This window comes from Gopherus evgoodei, chromosome 1, assembly GCF_007399415.2.
Source record: "Gopherus evgoodei ecotype Sinaloan lineage chromosome 1, rGopEvg1_v1.p, whole genome shotgun sequence".
NCBI classification, from domain to species: domain Eukaryota; kingdom Metazoa; phylum Chordata; order Testudines; family Testudinidae; genus Gopherus; species Gopherus evgoodei.
Window position 1 is genome coordinate 202493767 of NC_044322.1, and position 13899 is coordinate 202507665.

Sequence of the window (13899 nt, forward strand, 5' to 3'; positions counted from 1 at the left end):
TCCCAGTGTCTATAGCAGAAAGACCCTGTACCTATTCCATTTTAAATTTACAAAGATATTTTTTACTGTTTTTCTCTCTTTAATTAAAAGTTTCTTGTTTAAGAACCTGATTGTTTTTTTATTCTGGTGAGAACCCAGGGGACTGGGTCTGGTTCCACCAGGGAATTGGTGGGGAGAAAGGAGGGAAGGGGGAGAGAGAGGTTAATTTTCACTTTCTGTGTTAGGATTACTTTCTCTCTCAGGGAGAGTCTTGGAGGGGGAGAGAGAAGGAGGGGGGGAAGGTGAATTTTCCTCTCTGTTTTAAGATTCGAGGAGTTTGAATCACAGTGATCTTCCAGGGTAACCCAGGGAGGGGAAGCCTGGGAGAGGCAACGGTGAGGGAAAGGGTTTACTTTCCTTGTGTTAAGATCCAGAGAGACTGGGTTTTGGGGGTCCCTGGACAAGGTTTTGAGGGGACCAGAGTGTACCAGGCCCTGGAATTCCTGGTTGGTGGCAGCGCTACAAGTACTAAGCTGGTAATTGAGCTTAGAGGAATTCATGCTGGTACCCCATCTTTTGGATGCTAAGGTTCAGAGTGGGGGTTTATACCGTAACAAAAGGCCACTCAGCTGTAGGACAGCAACCAGAGGGAGTGGTGAGGAGCAGTGGAGCATTGCCCCCACCCCCTTTTTTTTTTTTTTTTTTTTTTTTTTTGAAGGAGGGAAGGAATCATGTTACTTCCCAATACATACAACACCCCTCCCTCCAGGCTGCCAGGTGCTTTCTGCAAGGGAGGGCATAAATCCTCCTCCAGTCTCCCCCTACAGCATGGACATCTGTCTCTCTTAAGGAAGTAGTTTCCTCCTGGTTCTCCAGGCTGTCAGGTTTTGAGAGCGTCAAAGATGCTCTTGACCCCCACCTGTATGATTTAGTTGGGGATTGGCCCTGCTTTGAGCAGGGGCTTGGACTGCATGACCTCCCAAGGTCCCTTCCAACCTTGATGTTCTATGATTCTGTACATTTAAGCAGTTGTCTTATCAAGTAGCCTTGACCCCTGAGCTGCTCCTTGGAAGGTATCCATGCTTGCTAGTAGCATGGACCAATTTTTAAGCTAGAGGACCTAGTGTGGACACTGTCTCTTCCAATCCTGATCTTCTATCTTCCCTGCCTCAACCACAGGGCTTCATTGCATGAAAATGATGGAATAAATTAACTTTAATATTATATTATTGTGCAGCTGTTTGGTGTTAAAATCTTTTTGTATCTGTGCTATTTATTTCTTCTTCTTGTGTAGACTTTACATTTATTTGAATCAAATAGCCACTTGTTCCCCGCCACCCCTGCTATTTAATCTCTCTAGGTTACATGTTCTTCTGCTTTGTGGTTTGCTTCTGTGTCATCTGCTTATTTAATTATTTGAACATATACCAAAGAAATACATTAAGTAGTCACACTGATTGAAAGAGTTGTGTAGTTTGTTTATCTAGTTAGGTTTTGTTAGATCAGTTAATTGCCTTGCTAAACAAAAAAAAAAAAAAAAGGAGGGGGGCCTGTTCCAAATGTAAGGGAGAAGAAATATAGTAAGAGCCACAAAGCCAAGAGTGTCAAAGGAGCAGTAAAGCAGAAGAATTAGAAAAAGCATGGAAGAATAGAGGGATATGAGAGTAGAGATGCAAGCGGGGCCAAGAATATGTGGTGCCTCAAAAGGTAAAGACTCAGAGCTCAGATTTGATGTGATTACTTGCAAAAAGTAATTTACAGAACTCAGAGGTCAGTGGTAGTGATGGAAAGAACAGAATGGCAGGAGAGAAATAAAAGTAAAAGAACAAAGGAGGAAAAAACACTCTATAAATAACATGTAAACAAATAGTTCCAAAGAAATTCCCCTCCAAAAGATGTAGGAAGACAAAATGGGTCTGAATTTAGGAAGATATAGTTTCCCAGGTAACTTTTACTTAAGTGAAAGATGACTTTATTTGTATCTTCTAATCTAATGGACTGATTTATTATTTATATTTACTTCTATTAAGTGCCTATCTTCATCTATAGTCATTTTTACATAACTCCAATACACAGTGCAGAGGTTAAAATTGCAACTTACATAATGAGCTACTTATATTATATCATAATACTTGTCCTCCATAATAATAATTATTAAGCCTACATGTAATTCCCCTGTAGCCTTGAAATGCAAACACTCTCCTCTCCCCAAAAATAGTTTGGTAACAGGCCCCGAGTGTTAACAAACAGGATTAGATTAATTTCTTTGGAGCAATTGTGCCATCCCATGATTATTTAAGGTAAGTACACATGTATAATCTTTCACACTATTGCCTTGGGCCAGTGGTTCTCAACCACAGGCCCAAGGCCCCCTGAGGGGCATGAGCAGGTTTCAGGGGATTCGCCAAGCTGGCATTAGATTTGCTGGGGCTGAGGCAGAAAGCTGAAGCCCTATCACCTGGGGCTGAACCCTGAGTAACAGCTTCACTGGGGCCCCAGGCAATTCCCCTGCTTGCTACCTCCTAACACCGGCCCTGTCTTTTATATGCAGAAAAACAATTTTTGTGGCACAGGTGGGCCATGGAGTTTTTACAGCATGTGCGTGGGGGGTGGGAGGGAGGGAATCTCAGAAAGAAAAAGGTTGAGAACCCCTGCCTTAGGCTATATTTCATGTATTCCATGTATATAAATGTATTATAGATCTGATGATAAGTGTGTGGCTTCTTTTTACAGCATATTCATTTGTTGCATCTGATCATTGTATTTATCTGCTCTGTTGTTATTTGTGTACTTTAATTGCTTTTGCAAACAATAGATTATACATATATTATTTAAAATGAAGGGTCTGCTTATAAACACTGTGCTTCACTTAGACTAAGTGAACAATGTTTCCTTGAGTTTTAGCGTGATCTTTGGTCACAGACTTGAAAACCCACATGTACTTAACTTTACTACTGTGAATAGTTCCACTGATATCAACAAGACTACTTGCAGTAGTAAAGTTAAGCCCATACATAAGTGTTTGCTGGACCAGGCCTTTAATTCTCATTAATATGTTAATTAATACCTGTTACTAATATTTCACTGCCTTAAAGTAGAATTCTTAAATCTTAAGACTGAGGCCACTTTTCCTTTACTAACAATGAGGCTTTGAATTGATTCCAGAGATCGTAAATACATTGCAAGATTATGCTGTTCTGTATACTTCCAAGGATATTTGAAGATTTACACTCAAATAAAGGACCAAATAGTATTACATATCATGAGAGAAGAAAATAGTTTCAAAGCAATTGCTACTGAATTATTGCATAACTATGATTTTTATCTTTATAAAGTATTTATTACAGGCAATACATATATTTGTAACATTTTGTGTAAATGTACATGTCTCAAAATACTTTTCATAGCCAGTTACATTGTATAGCCTTGATACTGTACATTTTTAGGAAACTGCATAATTTCATTTAGTTGGTTGAGTAGTCCCATTGACTTCAGTGGAACTACAGTTGTGACTAAAATTACACAATTCCTTAACTGTTTGCAGGATCCATGTTATATATGTGAAGGGGTGAAAAAGTTACAGGGTTACAATATATTTTCACATATGTATAGTCCTCTCTCAGGCAAGAGGTTACGAAGCATCACAATAAAGAAAGTAGATACACCGCTACCCCGAAATAACGTGGTCGAGGGGAGCCAAAAATCCCTACTGTGTTATAAGTGAAACATCCTTATATCGGGGTAGCGGTGGCAGGGCTGCAGTGGAGATTTAAAGAGGTTGGGGCTCCAGCTGCGAGGAGCCCCAGAGCCTTTAAGTTGCCAGCAGAGCCCCGCTGCCACAGCCCCAGGGAAGTGGTGGCAGGGCTCCGGCTGCTGCGGGGAGCCCGGGCCCTTTAAATTGCCAGCCCAGACCTGCTGCCACAAGTCCGGGGTAGCGGCAGCAGGGCTCCAGTGGTGACATAAAGGGCCTGGGGCTCCCTGCAGCAGCTGGGGCCCTGGACCCTTTAAAATGCTCCCTGAGCCCTGCTGCTGGAGCCCCTGATTAGTGGTGGCAGGGCTCCAGCGGTGATTTAAAAGGCCCTGGGCTCCCTGCAGCAGCTGGAGCCCTGGACCCTTTAAGTCACCACTGAAGCCCCGCTGCTGCATGCGAACCTGTGTTATATCAGGTCATTTTATAGCAGGGTAGCGGTGTATCTCCACTCCCAGGGCCAAACAAGACAGATGCAGTCTGACTTAAATAAACATGAATGGTTGAGTTCTGTCTGCAGCTCCTTTTTCCCCATTGCAATCTTTAATTAACTTGATTGCAGCACTTGGAACACCTATTTTTTCTTACTACTTACTAATAAAAGAGTTGTAAAATATGCGTGGTGAACTAAGGATAATAAATAATTTCAATATTACATGATGTAAAGCATCCTTAAACCTGCCAGACACATGCATATGTGCACAGATATGTAAGTACACTACAGCCACCTCACCTACCCATACTACACATGCTATTTGTACCCTGCCCTCTCCCCTTTTTTAAATGCGGGTCTTTTTCCCAAGCTGTCCATCCGAAAAGTTCTGCTTCACTGCTAGGTTTCAAAGAGAGTTAAAATACATTTCCTTGTTTTTCTCCCCACCAAACGGTCTTACGTCTGCATGCACATGTGCATATGCACACATCACATTCCCCTGTGTACACACGTGCGGACACACTAGGTGCACGGGCTTAGACCCACCACGCGGACTCCACACATGTGGGCGCCTACACCACGTGTGCACAGGACTCCCGTGCACGCCGCGCGCAGACAACCCGAGTGCTGAGCCCTAGGCCACACGGCCGCTCCGCTGGGCCAGGCTCCGTAGCGAGGGGGGCGGGGGCGTGTCTCTAGCGGAGGGGGCGGTGTCAGCAGGCGGCAGCCGCGTCCCCTGGAACTGGTCCTGGCTTCCTCGTGGACGGTGTAGGGTAGCGGCGGCGTGGCCTGCGGTGCGGCTGGTGGGACACATGGGGGACGCGCTGGACGAGCCTTGGTGGGAGCCCCAGCCCGGAACACAGCGTAGCAGCGACAGCAATAACCCAGGTACCGGCTCGCCACGTGGGGCGCTTGCTCCTCCCTTTGCTGGGCTCACAGCAGCAGCCCCTTCACTGGACTCCCCTTCCCCCTTTCATTTCTTCCCTCTCCTCGTCTCCCTCACCGCCCTTCCTCTGTCACATAGACCCACTCCTCATTTCCTCTCAGCGTGCTCCCTGGCTCCTTCCTTCTCTCCAGCGGCCCTTCCTTCCTTCCTCCCATCTCCCCTCCCCTCTTCTCCAGAGTTGGGTGCAAACATTTCAAGTTTGCCTGTAAACAAAATGTCCAGTCTACATTCCTCTTCCGTAGGAGGCGTTATAAACATGAAACAGAAATTGTCACCGAAATAGACAATTTATATTTAAATAAAGATGAGGGAGAGCAACGGGATGCTTTGAGGTTAGAGCTTAACTGGTCCCTGGCTTTATTAAGCTTATAAAGTGTATTCTCTACTGATTTGGGACTTCTGGTCTTCAGGGTATTGGCTGGGCTGTGTACTGTACGTTGATGATACTTAGGTTTCTAAAAAGGCTTTGGAGGTAAACAAGTGCAGCAGCTGGTGGGACTGGTCACAGTTTATCACTAGTGTCATCACTAGATCTCACAAGGATAGGAACTGTTTATCACTAGTTTATCACTAGATCTCACAAGGATAGGAACTGAATTCTCAACTCTTCCGTCAACCACGTTATTTGGCTGAGGCTCTGCAACTGCTTTGCCTGATGATGATAATTATTATTAATATATAGCTCTAATAGTGCTTTTTCATCAGTAGATCTCAAAGCACTTTAGAAAGGATATCTATTAAGGTATTAGGCTGCTGCCAAACTGTTACAGTTAACATTGGTGAATTTAAAAAAAAAAGGTCTACACTGCATAGTAAATCTGGGTCTGATAAACGAGTGGGCTTGGACCTGTCCCATAGTGGGACTCAGACCCATGCATCTTGATAGGTTTGCAGGCCTGAGTCCTAAGAGGTTTCTGGCATGAGCCAGAAGGATTTGTGTGTGAAGAGTGTGGGGTTTGGTCCTAAACCTGAGTATGAGCCTGGTCTAGTTATGGTACAAATAGAAGTGAATTGGAGGACCTACCTAAAATATGGTTAAATTCTGTCTACGACTGGTTCTCAACCAGAGGTATGAGTACCCTTGCGGGTACGCAGAGGTCTTCCAGGGAGAACATCAGCTCATCTCGATATGTCTAGGTTTACAACAGGCTGCATAAAAAGCACTAGCAAAGTCAGTACAAACTAAAATTTCATACAACGACTTGTTTATACTGCTCTATATACTGCATGCTGAAATGCAAGTACAACATTTATGTTCCAATTGATTTATTTTATTATTATAAGGTAAAAATGAGAAAGTAAGCAATTTTTTCACTGATGGTGTGCTGTAACACTTTTGTATTTTTATATCTGATTTTGTGAGCAAGTAATTTTTCAATGAGATGTAATTTGGGGGTATGCAAGAGAAATCAGACTCCTGAAAGGGGTACAGTAGTTTGGAAAGGTTGAGAGCCACTGGTCTATGCTACAAACTTTAACTGTGTTGCAACTGTTTTAGGTGACAACTATGTCATAGCAGGGTCCTCTGAGTTGGTTGTACTGAGGGAACATTAGGAGTTCATAGGTAGGGCTTAGAAATTGAGAGTGTTAAGTGAAATCCTGTGATATGATATCTATATGGTTGGATGGAGTGCTTTGTTTTTGTGAGAGCATCTTGTAATTATTTTATTGTGACATTTTAGATTTTACAATGATTTATTTTTAAACTTTGAGGGCATACCTGTGGTTCGAGGCACCAGAGAAATACTTTGTGAAATCCTCTAGGGACTTCAGTTTCGCTATCTATTTTATGTGGAAGGTGCTCGATACTATGGTGATGGGCAGAAGTATAAAACCCTAAAATAAATAAAAAATAGAATACATTTATGTCACGGCCCTGTCCCCATGTTGGATGCACAGTAGTGTTTGGACCCACATGCTGGGTTCATGTGCATTAAGTTCTCCTGGGCATTAGGAGGCTCTTTCTTTGGCCCCTAGGCTCACTGCTAGGGCATTGATTCTCTGTCTGGTACCCTCTTCTTAAATTGGACTGTGCAGCCTAGCTGCCTTAGCCCTGGGACCAGTGCTTCTCTCCCCTGTAGATAAAGCACATCCTTTTCAGAGCTCCACTCTAGTGTGTGTCATGGTATCATAACCTTAGTCCCAGATTTGGACCTTAGCGTCCAAAATATGGGGGTTAGCATGAAAACCTCCAAGCTTAGTCACCAGCTTGGACCTGGTACCTGCTGCCACCACCCAAAAAATTAGTGTGTTTTGGGGCACTCTGGTCCCACTGAAAAACCTTCCCTGGGGACCCCAAGACCCAAATCCCTTGAGTCTCACAACAAAGGGAAATAATCCTTTTTCCCTTCCCCCCTCCAGGTGCTCCTGGAGAGATACACAGACACAAGCTCTGTGAATCCAAACAGAGTGACTCTTCCTCTCCGTTTCCAGTCCTGGAAACAAAAGCACTTTCCTCTTCACCCAGAGGGAATGCAAAATCAGGCTAGCCACTTCAACACACACAGATCTCCCCTGATTTCTTCCTCCCCACCAATTCCCTGGTGAGTACAGACTCAATTTCCCTGAAGTAAAGAAAAACTCCAACAGGTCTTAAAAGAAAGCTTTATATAAAAAGAAAGAAAAAATACAAATGGTCTCTCTGTATTAAGATGACACAATACAGGGCAATTTCTTAAAAGAATATTGAATAAACAGCCTTATTCAAAAAGAATACAAATCAAAGCACTCCAGCACTTATATTCATGCAAATACCAAAGAAAAGAAACCATATAACTTACTATCTGATCTCTTTGTCCTTACACTTAGAAACAGAAGATTAGAAAACAGAACTACTTCTCCAAAGCTCAGAGAAAGCAGGCAGCCAGAAAACAAAGACCTCAGACACACAATTCCCTCCACCCAAAGTTGAAAAAATCCGGTTTCCTGATTGGTCCTCTGGTCAGGTGCTCCAGGTGAAAGAGACATTAACCCTTAGCTATCTGGTCATGACATGCCCCCCAAATTGCAGACAGTGGGGAAGCTCACTGGCGGCGATTTCCTTCTAGAACTTGAAAATAAACAGATTAATACAACACATGCACCTTTACATATACCCATAAGTATATAACTAACAGACTGTTACATTTTAAGAACACTTTTTAACTACTGGATTCTGGGAAACTCTCACGGGAGAGTGCAACAGCAACTTTGTTAGAAGCTCCTGTGATGTGTTGAATTTCAAAATCAAAATTTTGGAGAGCTAAACTCCAACGAAGAAGTTTCTTGTTGTTCCCCTTGGCAGTATGAAGCCACTTTAGTGCAGCATGGTCAGTTTGTAGTTTGAACCGCCGTCCCCAAACATATGGGCGTAGCTTTTCCAGGGCGTACACAATGGCATAGCATTCCTTTTCACTGACTGACCAGTGACTTTCCCTCTCGGACAGTTTCTTGCTGAGAAACACGACAGGATGGAAGTTGTGATCTGTTGCTTCCTGCATGAGCACTGCTCCTATACCACGCTTAGATGCATCCGTGGTTACTAGGAATGGCTTGTCAAAGTCCGGGGCCCTGAGCACAGGGTCATACATGAGCATCGCCTTAAACTGGGTAAAGGCCTTTTGACACTCATCAGTCCACTTAACGGCATTTGGCTGGGTCTTTTTGGTCAGGTCGGTCAATGGGGCAGCGATTTGGCTGTAGTGTGGTACAAATCGCCTGTAGTATCCGGCCAAGCCTAAGAAGGATTGGACCTGTTTCTTTGACCTTGGGACAGGCCACTTTTGGATAGCATCCACCTTGGCCTGTAGGGGGTTTATGGTTCCTCGACCCACCTGGTGCCCCAGGTAAGTCACTCTGTTTTGGCCTATTTGACACTTTTTGGCCTTAACAGTTAGTCGTGCCTGCCTGATGTGCTGAAAGACCTTTTCCAGGTGTAGTAGGTGTTCGGGCCAGGAGTCTGAAAAAATGGCCACATCATCGAGGTAGGCAACTGCAAATTCTCCCAGTCCAGCTAGTAGACCATCTACCAGCCTCTGGAAGGTGGCGGGTGCATTTTGAAGGCCGAAAGGAAGGACATTGAATTCATACACCCCCGCATGGGTGACGAATGCGGACCTCTCCTTGGCAGGTTCATCTAGCGGTACTTGCCAGTACCCCTTGGTTAAGTGTATTGTAGAGATGAACTGGGCACGTCCCAACTTCTCCAATAGTTCATCAGTGCGTGGCATTGGATAGTTGTCCGGACGAGTTACCGCATTTAGCTTACGGTAGTCCACGCAAAAGCGTATTTCCCCATCTGGTTTGGGTACCAGAACCACTGGAGATGCCCATGCACTGGTAGATGAGCGGATTATACCCATCTGTAGCATGTTCTGGATCTCCCGTTCTATAGCAGCTTGGGCATGAGGAGACACCCGGTAGGGTGGGGTTGTGATTGGGTGAGCATTACCTATATCAATGGAGTGGTATGCCCGTTCAGTCCGTCCTGGGGTGGCTGAGAACAATGGGGCGAAGCTAGTGCACAGCTCCTTAATTTGTTGCCGCTGCAGACGTTCCAGGGTGGTTGAGAGGTTCACCTCTTCCACGCCACCGTCTTTTTTCCCGTCGTAGTAGACACCGTCAGGCCACTCAGCATCATCTCCCTGGACTGTAAACTGACAAACCTGTAAATCTCTGGAATAGAAAGGCTTGAGAGAATTAACATGGTACACTTTAGGCTTTAGTGAGGAATTGGGAAATGCTATGAGGTAGTTTACAGTTCCCAGGCGCTCTTGGACCGTGAATGGCCCTTCCCATGATGCTTCCATCTTATGGGCCTGTTGCGCCTTCAAGACCATAACCTGGTCTCCTACCCTGAAAGAACGTTCTCTGGCATGTCTGTCATACCAGGCCTTTTGCTCTTCCTGAGCATCCTTTAGGTTCTCTCTAGCAAGGGCTAAAGAGTGTTGGAGGGTGCTTTGTAGGTTGCTTACAAAGTCCAGAATGTTAGTTCCTGGAGAAGGCGTAAACCCCTCCCATTGCTGCTTCACCAACTGTAATGGCCCCTTAACCTCGTGACCATACACAAGTTCAAATGGTGAAAACCCTAAACTGGGATGTGGTACAGCCCTGTAGGCAAACAGCAACTGCTGCAACACTAGGTCCCAATTATTGGAGAATTCGTTGATGAATTTTCGTATCATGGCCCCCAAAGTTCCATTGAACCTTTCCACCAGGCCATTGGTTTGATGGTGGTACGGGGTGGCAACCAAGTGATTCACCCCATGAGTTTCCCACAGTTTTCCATGGTCCCTGCCAGGAAATTAGACCCTGAATCTGTAAGGATGTCAGAGGGCCAACCTACCCTGGCAAAGATGTCTGTTAGGGCCAGGCACACAGTGTTAGCCCTGGTGTTGCCTAGAGCTATTGCTTCTGGCCATCGGGTAGCAAGGTCCACTAAAGTCAGTACGTACTGCTTTCCTCTGGGCGTCTTTTTTGGGAAAGGGCCCAGAATATCCACAGCTACTCGCTGAAATGGGACCTCAATTATGGGGAGTGGCTGGAGAGGGGCCTTGACCTGGTCTTGAGGTTTTCCCACTCTTTGGCATACCTCACAAGACCGGACATACTTGGCAACATCCTTGCCCATCCCCTCCCAGTGGAAGGACTTCCCCAACCGGTCCTTGGTTCTGTTCACCCCAGCATGGCCACTGGGATGATCATGGGCTAAGCTTAAGAGCTTTTCCCGGTACTTAGTTGAAACCACCAACTGTTTTTGCGGCTGCCATTCTTCCCGGTGTCCACCAGAAAGAATTTCCTTGTATAAAAGTCCTTGGTCTATAACAAACCGGGATCGATTAGAAGAGCTGAGAGGCGGTGGGGTGCTCCGTGCCGCCGCCCAAGCTTTCTGAAGGCTGTCATCCGCTTCCTGCTCAGCCTGGAACTGTTCCCTTGAGGCTGGGGTCACCAGTTCTTTCTCAGACTGTGGACTTGGGCTTGGTCCCTCTGGAAGCGATGTAGGTGATGGGGTTGTTTCCGTTGCTGGTGAACCGCTCTCTGCTGGTGCACCTGAGGTTATTTCAGGCTCTGGCTGAGCCTTTTGGGTATGGCTGTCTGTTGCTTCTGCCAGTTCTGGCTCTCTGTCGCCCTCTGGCGTTGAGTTTGAAGATGTGGTTGCACTTGCTGGTGCTGGTTGCTGTTCCAGTTCCGGGCCTGGGACTGGAGATGCTGTGGCTGTTTCAGTGATAGGCATGGAATCCGAGTCCACTACCTCTGTCTGGGTCTCTGGTAACACAGACGGGGCCTCTGTGGACGGCTCAGGAACAGGAATGGGTCTGGAAGCTTGCCTGGTTTGGCTACGGGTAACCATTCCCACTCTCTTGGCCCGCCTCACCTGGTTGGCCAAGTCTTCCCCCAGTAGCATGGGGATAGGATAATTGTCATAGACTGCAAAAGTCCCCATTCCTGACCAGCCTTTGTACTGGACAGGCAGTTGAGCTGTAGGCAAGTCTACAGCTTGTGACATGAAGGGGTAAATTGTAACTTTGGCCTTTGGGTTGATGAATTTGGGGTCTACGAAGGATTGGTGGATAGCTGACACTTGTGCCCCCGTGTCTCTCCACGCAGTAACCTTCTTTCCGCCCACTCTCAACTTTTCCCTTCGCTCCAAGGGTATTTGAGAGGCATCTGGGCCTGGGGATCTTTGGGGTGATGGTGGTGTAATGAATTGCACTCGCATGGTGTTCTTGGGACAGTTGGCCTTGATATGTCCCAGTTCATTACACTTAAAGCATCTTCCATCTGATGGGTCACTGGGCCGAGGTGAGTTACTGGAGACTGGTGAGGTTGAAGGGTAGGGTATCTGTGGCTTTACTTGGGTGGTATGTGGGGTCTTTGGCTGTCCTCGGTTGTAGGGTTTATGGTCTGTGTGCCCCCTGGGGTAATCGTTCACCTTGACAGTAGCTTTCTTGCTTTGTGCCAGTTCCATCCATTTGGCTCCAATCTCCCCCGCCTCAGCGATATCTTTGGGATTTCCATCTTGTATGTACCGTGTGATGTCTTCAGGAACACCATCCAAGAACTGCTCCATTTGTATGAGGAGGTTCAGTTCTTCCAAGGTTTGAATGTTGTTTCCTGTTATCCAGGCCTCATAGTTTTTTGCAATGTAGTAGGCGTGTTTGGGAAATGACACCTCTGGTTTCCACTTTTGGGTTCTGAAACGCCGACGGGCATGATCTGGGGTTATCCCCATTCTGTATCTGGCCTTGGTTTGAAAAAGTTTATAGTCATTCATTTGCTGCTTAGGCATTTCAGCTGCCACCTCTGCTAAAGGTCCACTGAGTTGTGGCCTTAATTCTACCATGTACTGGTCTTCGGGGATGCTGTACCCAAGACAGGCTCTTTCAAAATTTTCCAAGAAGGCCTCGGTGTCATCACCTGCCTTGTAGGTGGGAAATTTCCTGTGCTGTGGAGCAATAATGGGCGATGGGTTGTTAGGATTGGCTGGAGTCTGTTGCTTAGCCTTTTCTAATTCCATGGCCTGTTGGTGGGCTTCCCTCTGGAGTTCTATCTGTCTTCTGTGGGCTGCCTCTTCTTCTTCGTGCTTCCTTCTGTGGGCCAACTCTTCTTCTGCTTGTTTCCTTCGGTGGGCCACCTCTTCTTCTTCTAGTTTTCTTTTGTGTGCTGCCTCTTTGATTTGTTCTTCTCTTTCTTTCATCTCCGTCTCTTTTTGTTTTATTTCTAGTTCCTGTTTGTGTTTTTCCATCTCTCGCCTGTGTTCAGCTTCTTTGAAGTGCTCTTCAGCCTCCATTTTTGTCTTGGTAGACATGGTTCCTGTTTTCTTGTGTTGGGGTGCCCTCCGGTGTTTCTCTTCTGAACTGCAGGCTCTGTTGCCTCCTGAAGTCTGCCTAGCAACAGTGCCTTTAGCTAATCTTCAATGTTAAGTAAACCTGAAAAACCACTTTATTTGCATTTATATAGTGCTGGTATGACTCTCAATGGGAGTGCTATTGTGTGACAAAAGACTCGTGATAGCCCTTAACGACGTCTTGCTTAACATGCAAGCCACAAACTGCCAGAGAGAGCAGAAAAAAAAATTCTCTCTGGTTCCCTTTTAAAACCAAACTGTTTCTCTCTGCTAAAAAGCCCTTAGCAGAGAAAAGAAAAATATAATCTTCCTACTGGCTTCTGGATTCTGTCTAGATCCCACCCGCTGCTACACCATATCATAACCTTAGTCCCAGATTTGGACCTTAGCGTCCAAAATATGGGGGTTAGCATGAAAACCTCCAAGCTTAGTCACCAGCTTGGACCTGGTACCTGCTGCCACCACCCAAAAAATTAGAGTGTTTTGGGGCACTCTGGTCCCACTGAAAAACCTTCCCTGGGGACCCCAAGACCCAAATCCCTTGAGTCTCACAACAAAGGGAAATAATCCTTTTTCCCTTCCCCCCTCCAGGTGCTCCTGGAGAGATACACAGACACAAGCTCTGTGAATCCAAACAGAGGGCTTGTCTACATCAGAAAGTTGCAGCGCCGGTGAGGGAGTTACAGCGCTGCAACTTTGAAGGTGTACACATCTGCAGGGCATCACCAGCGCTGCAACTCCCTGTTTGCAGCGCTGGCCGTACTCCCGTTTTGTCTCGGGTGTAGAGGATCCAGCGCTGGTGATCCAGCGCTGGTAATCCAATGTAAACACTTACCAGCGCTTTTCTTGACCTCCGTGGAAGGAGGAAGCCTCTGGTAATCAAGCTGGTCTCCTTCCCCAGCTTGCTCTCGCGTTCCCGGAACCCCGAGCAAGCAGGTCTCCTTCCCTGCGGTTTGCAGGGGGGTTCG

The 13899-nt window shown here is 46.0% G+C and overlaps 1 protein-coding gene across 1 annotated transcript in view; it reads left to right on the forward strand.

Annotated features, from left to right (window-relative positions):
• Positions 1-4847: 4847 nt before the first annotated feature.
• Positions 4848-13899, forward strand: part of CMSS1 (cms1 ribosomal small subunit homolog) — a 383107-nt gene continuing 374055 nt past the window's right edge. Inside the window, exon 1 of the mRNA XM_030583094.1 lies at positions 4848-5048. Within this exon, the coding sequence (XP_030438954.1) occupies positions 4973-5048 (76 nt within the window). The 5' untranslated portion in view covers positions 4848-4972. The remainder of the gene's footprint in view (positions 5049-13899) is intronic.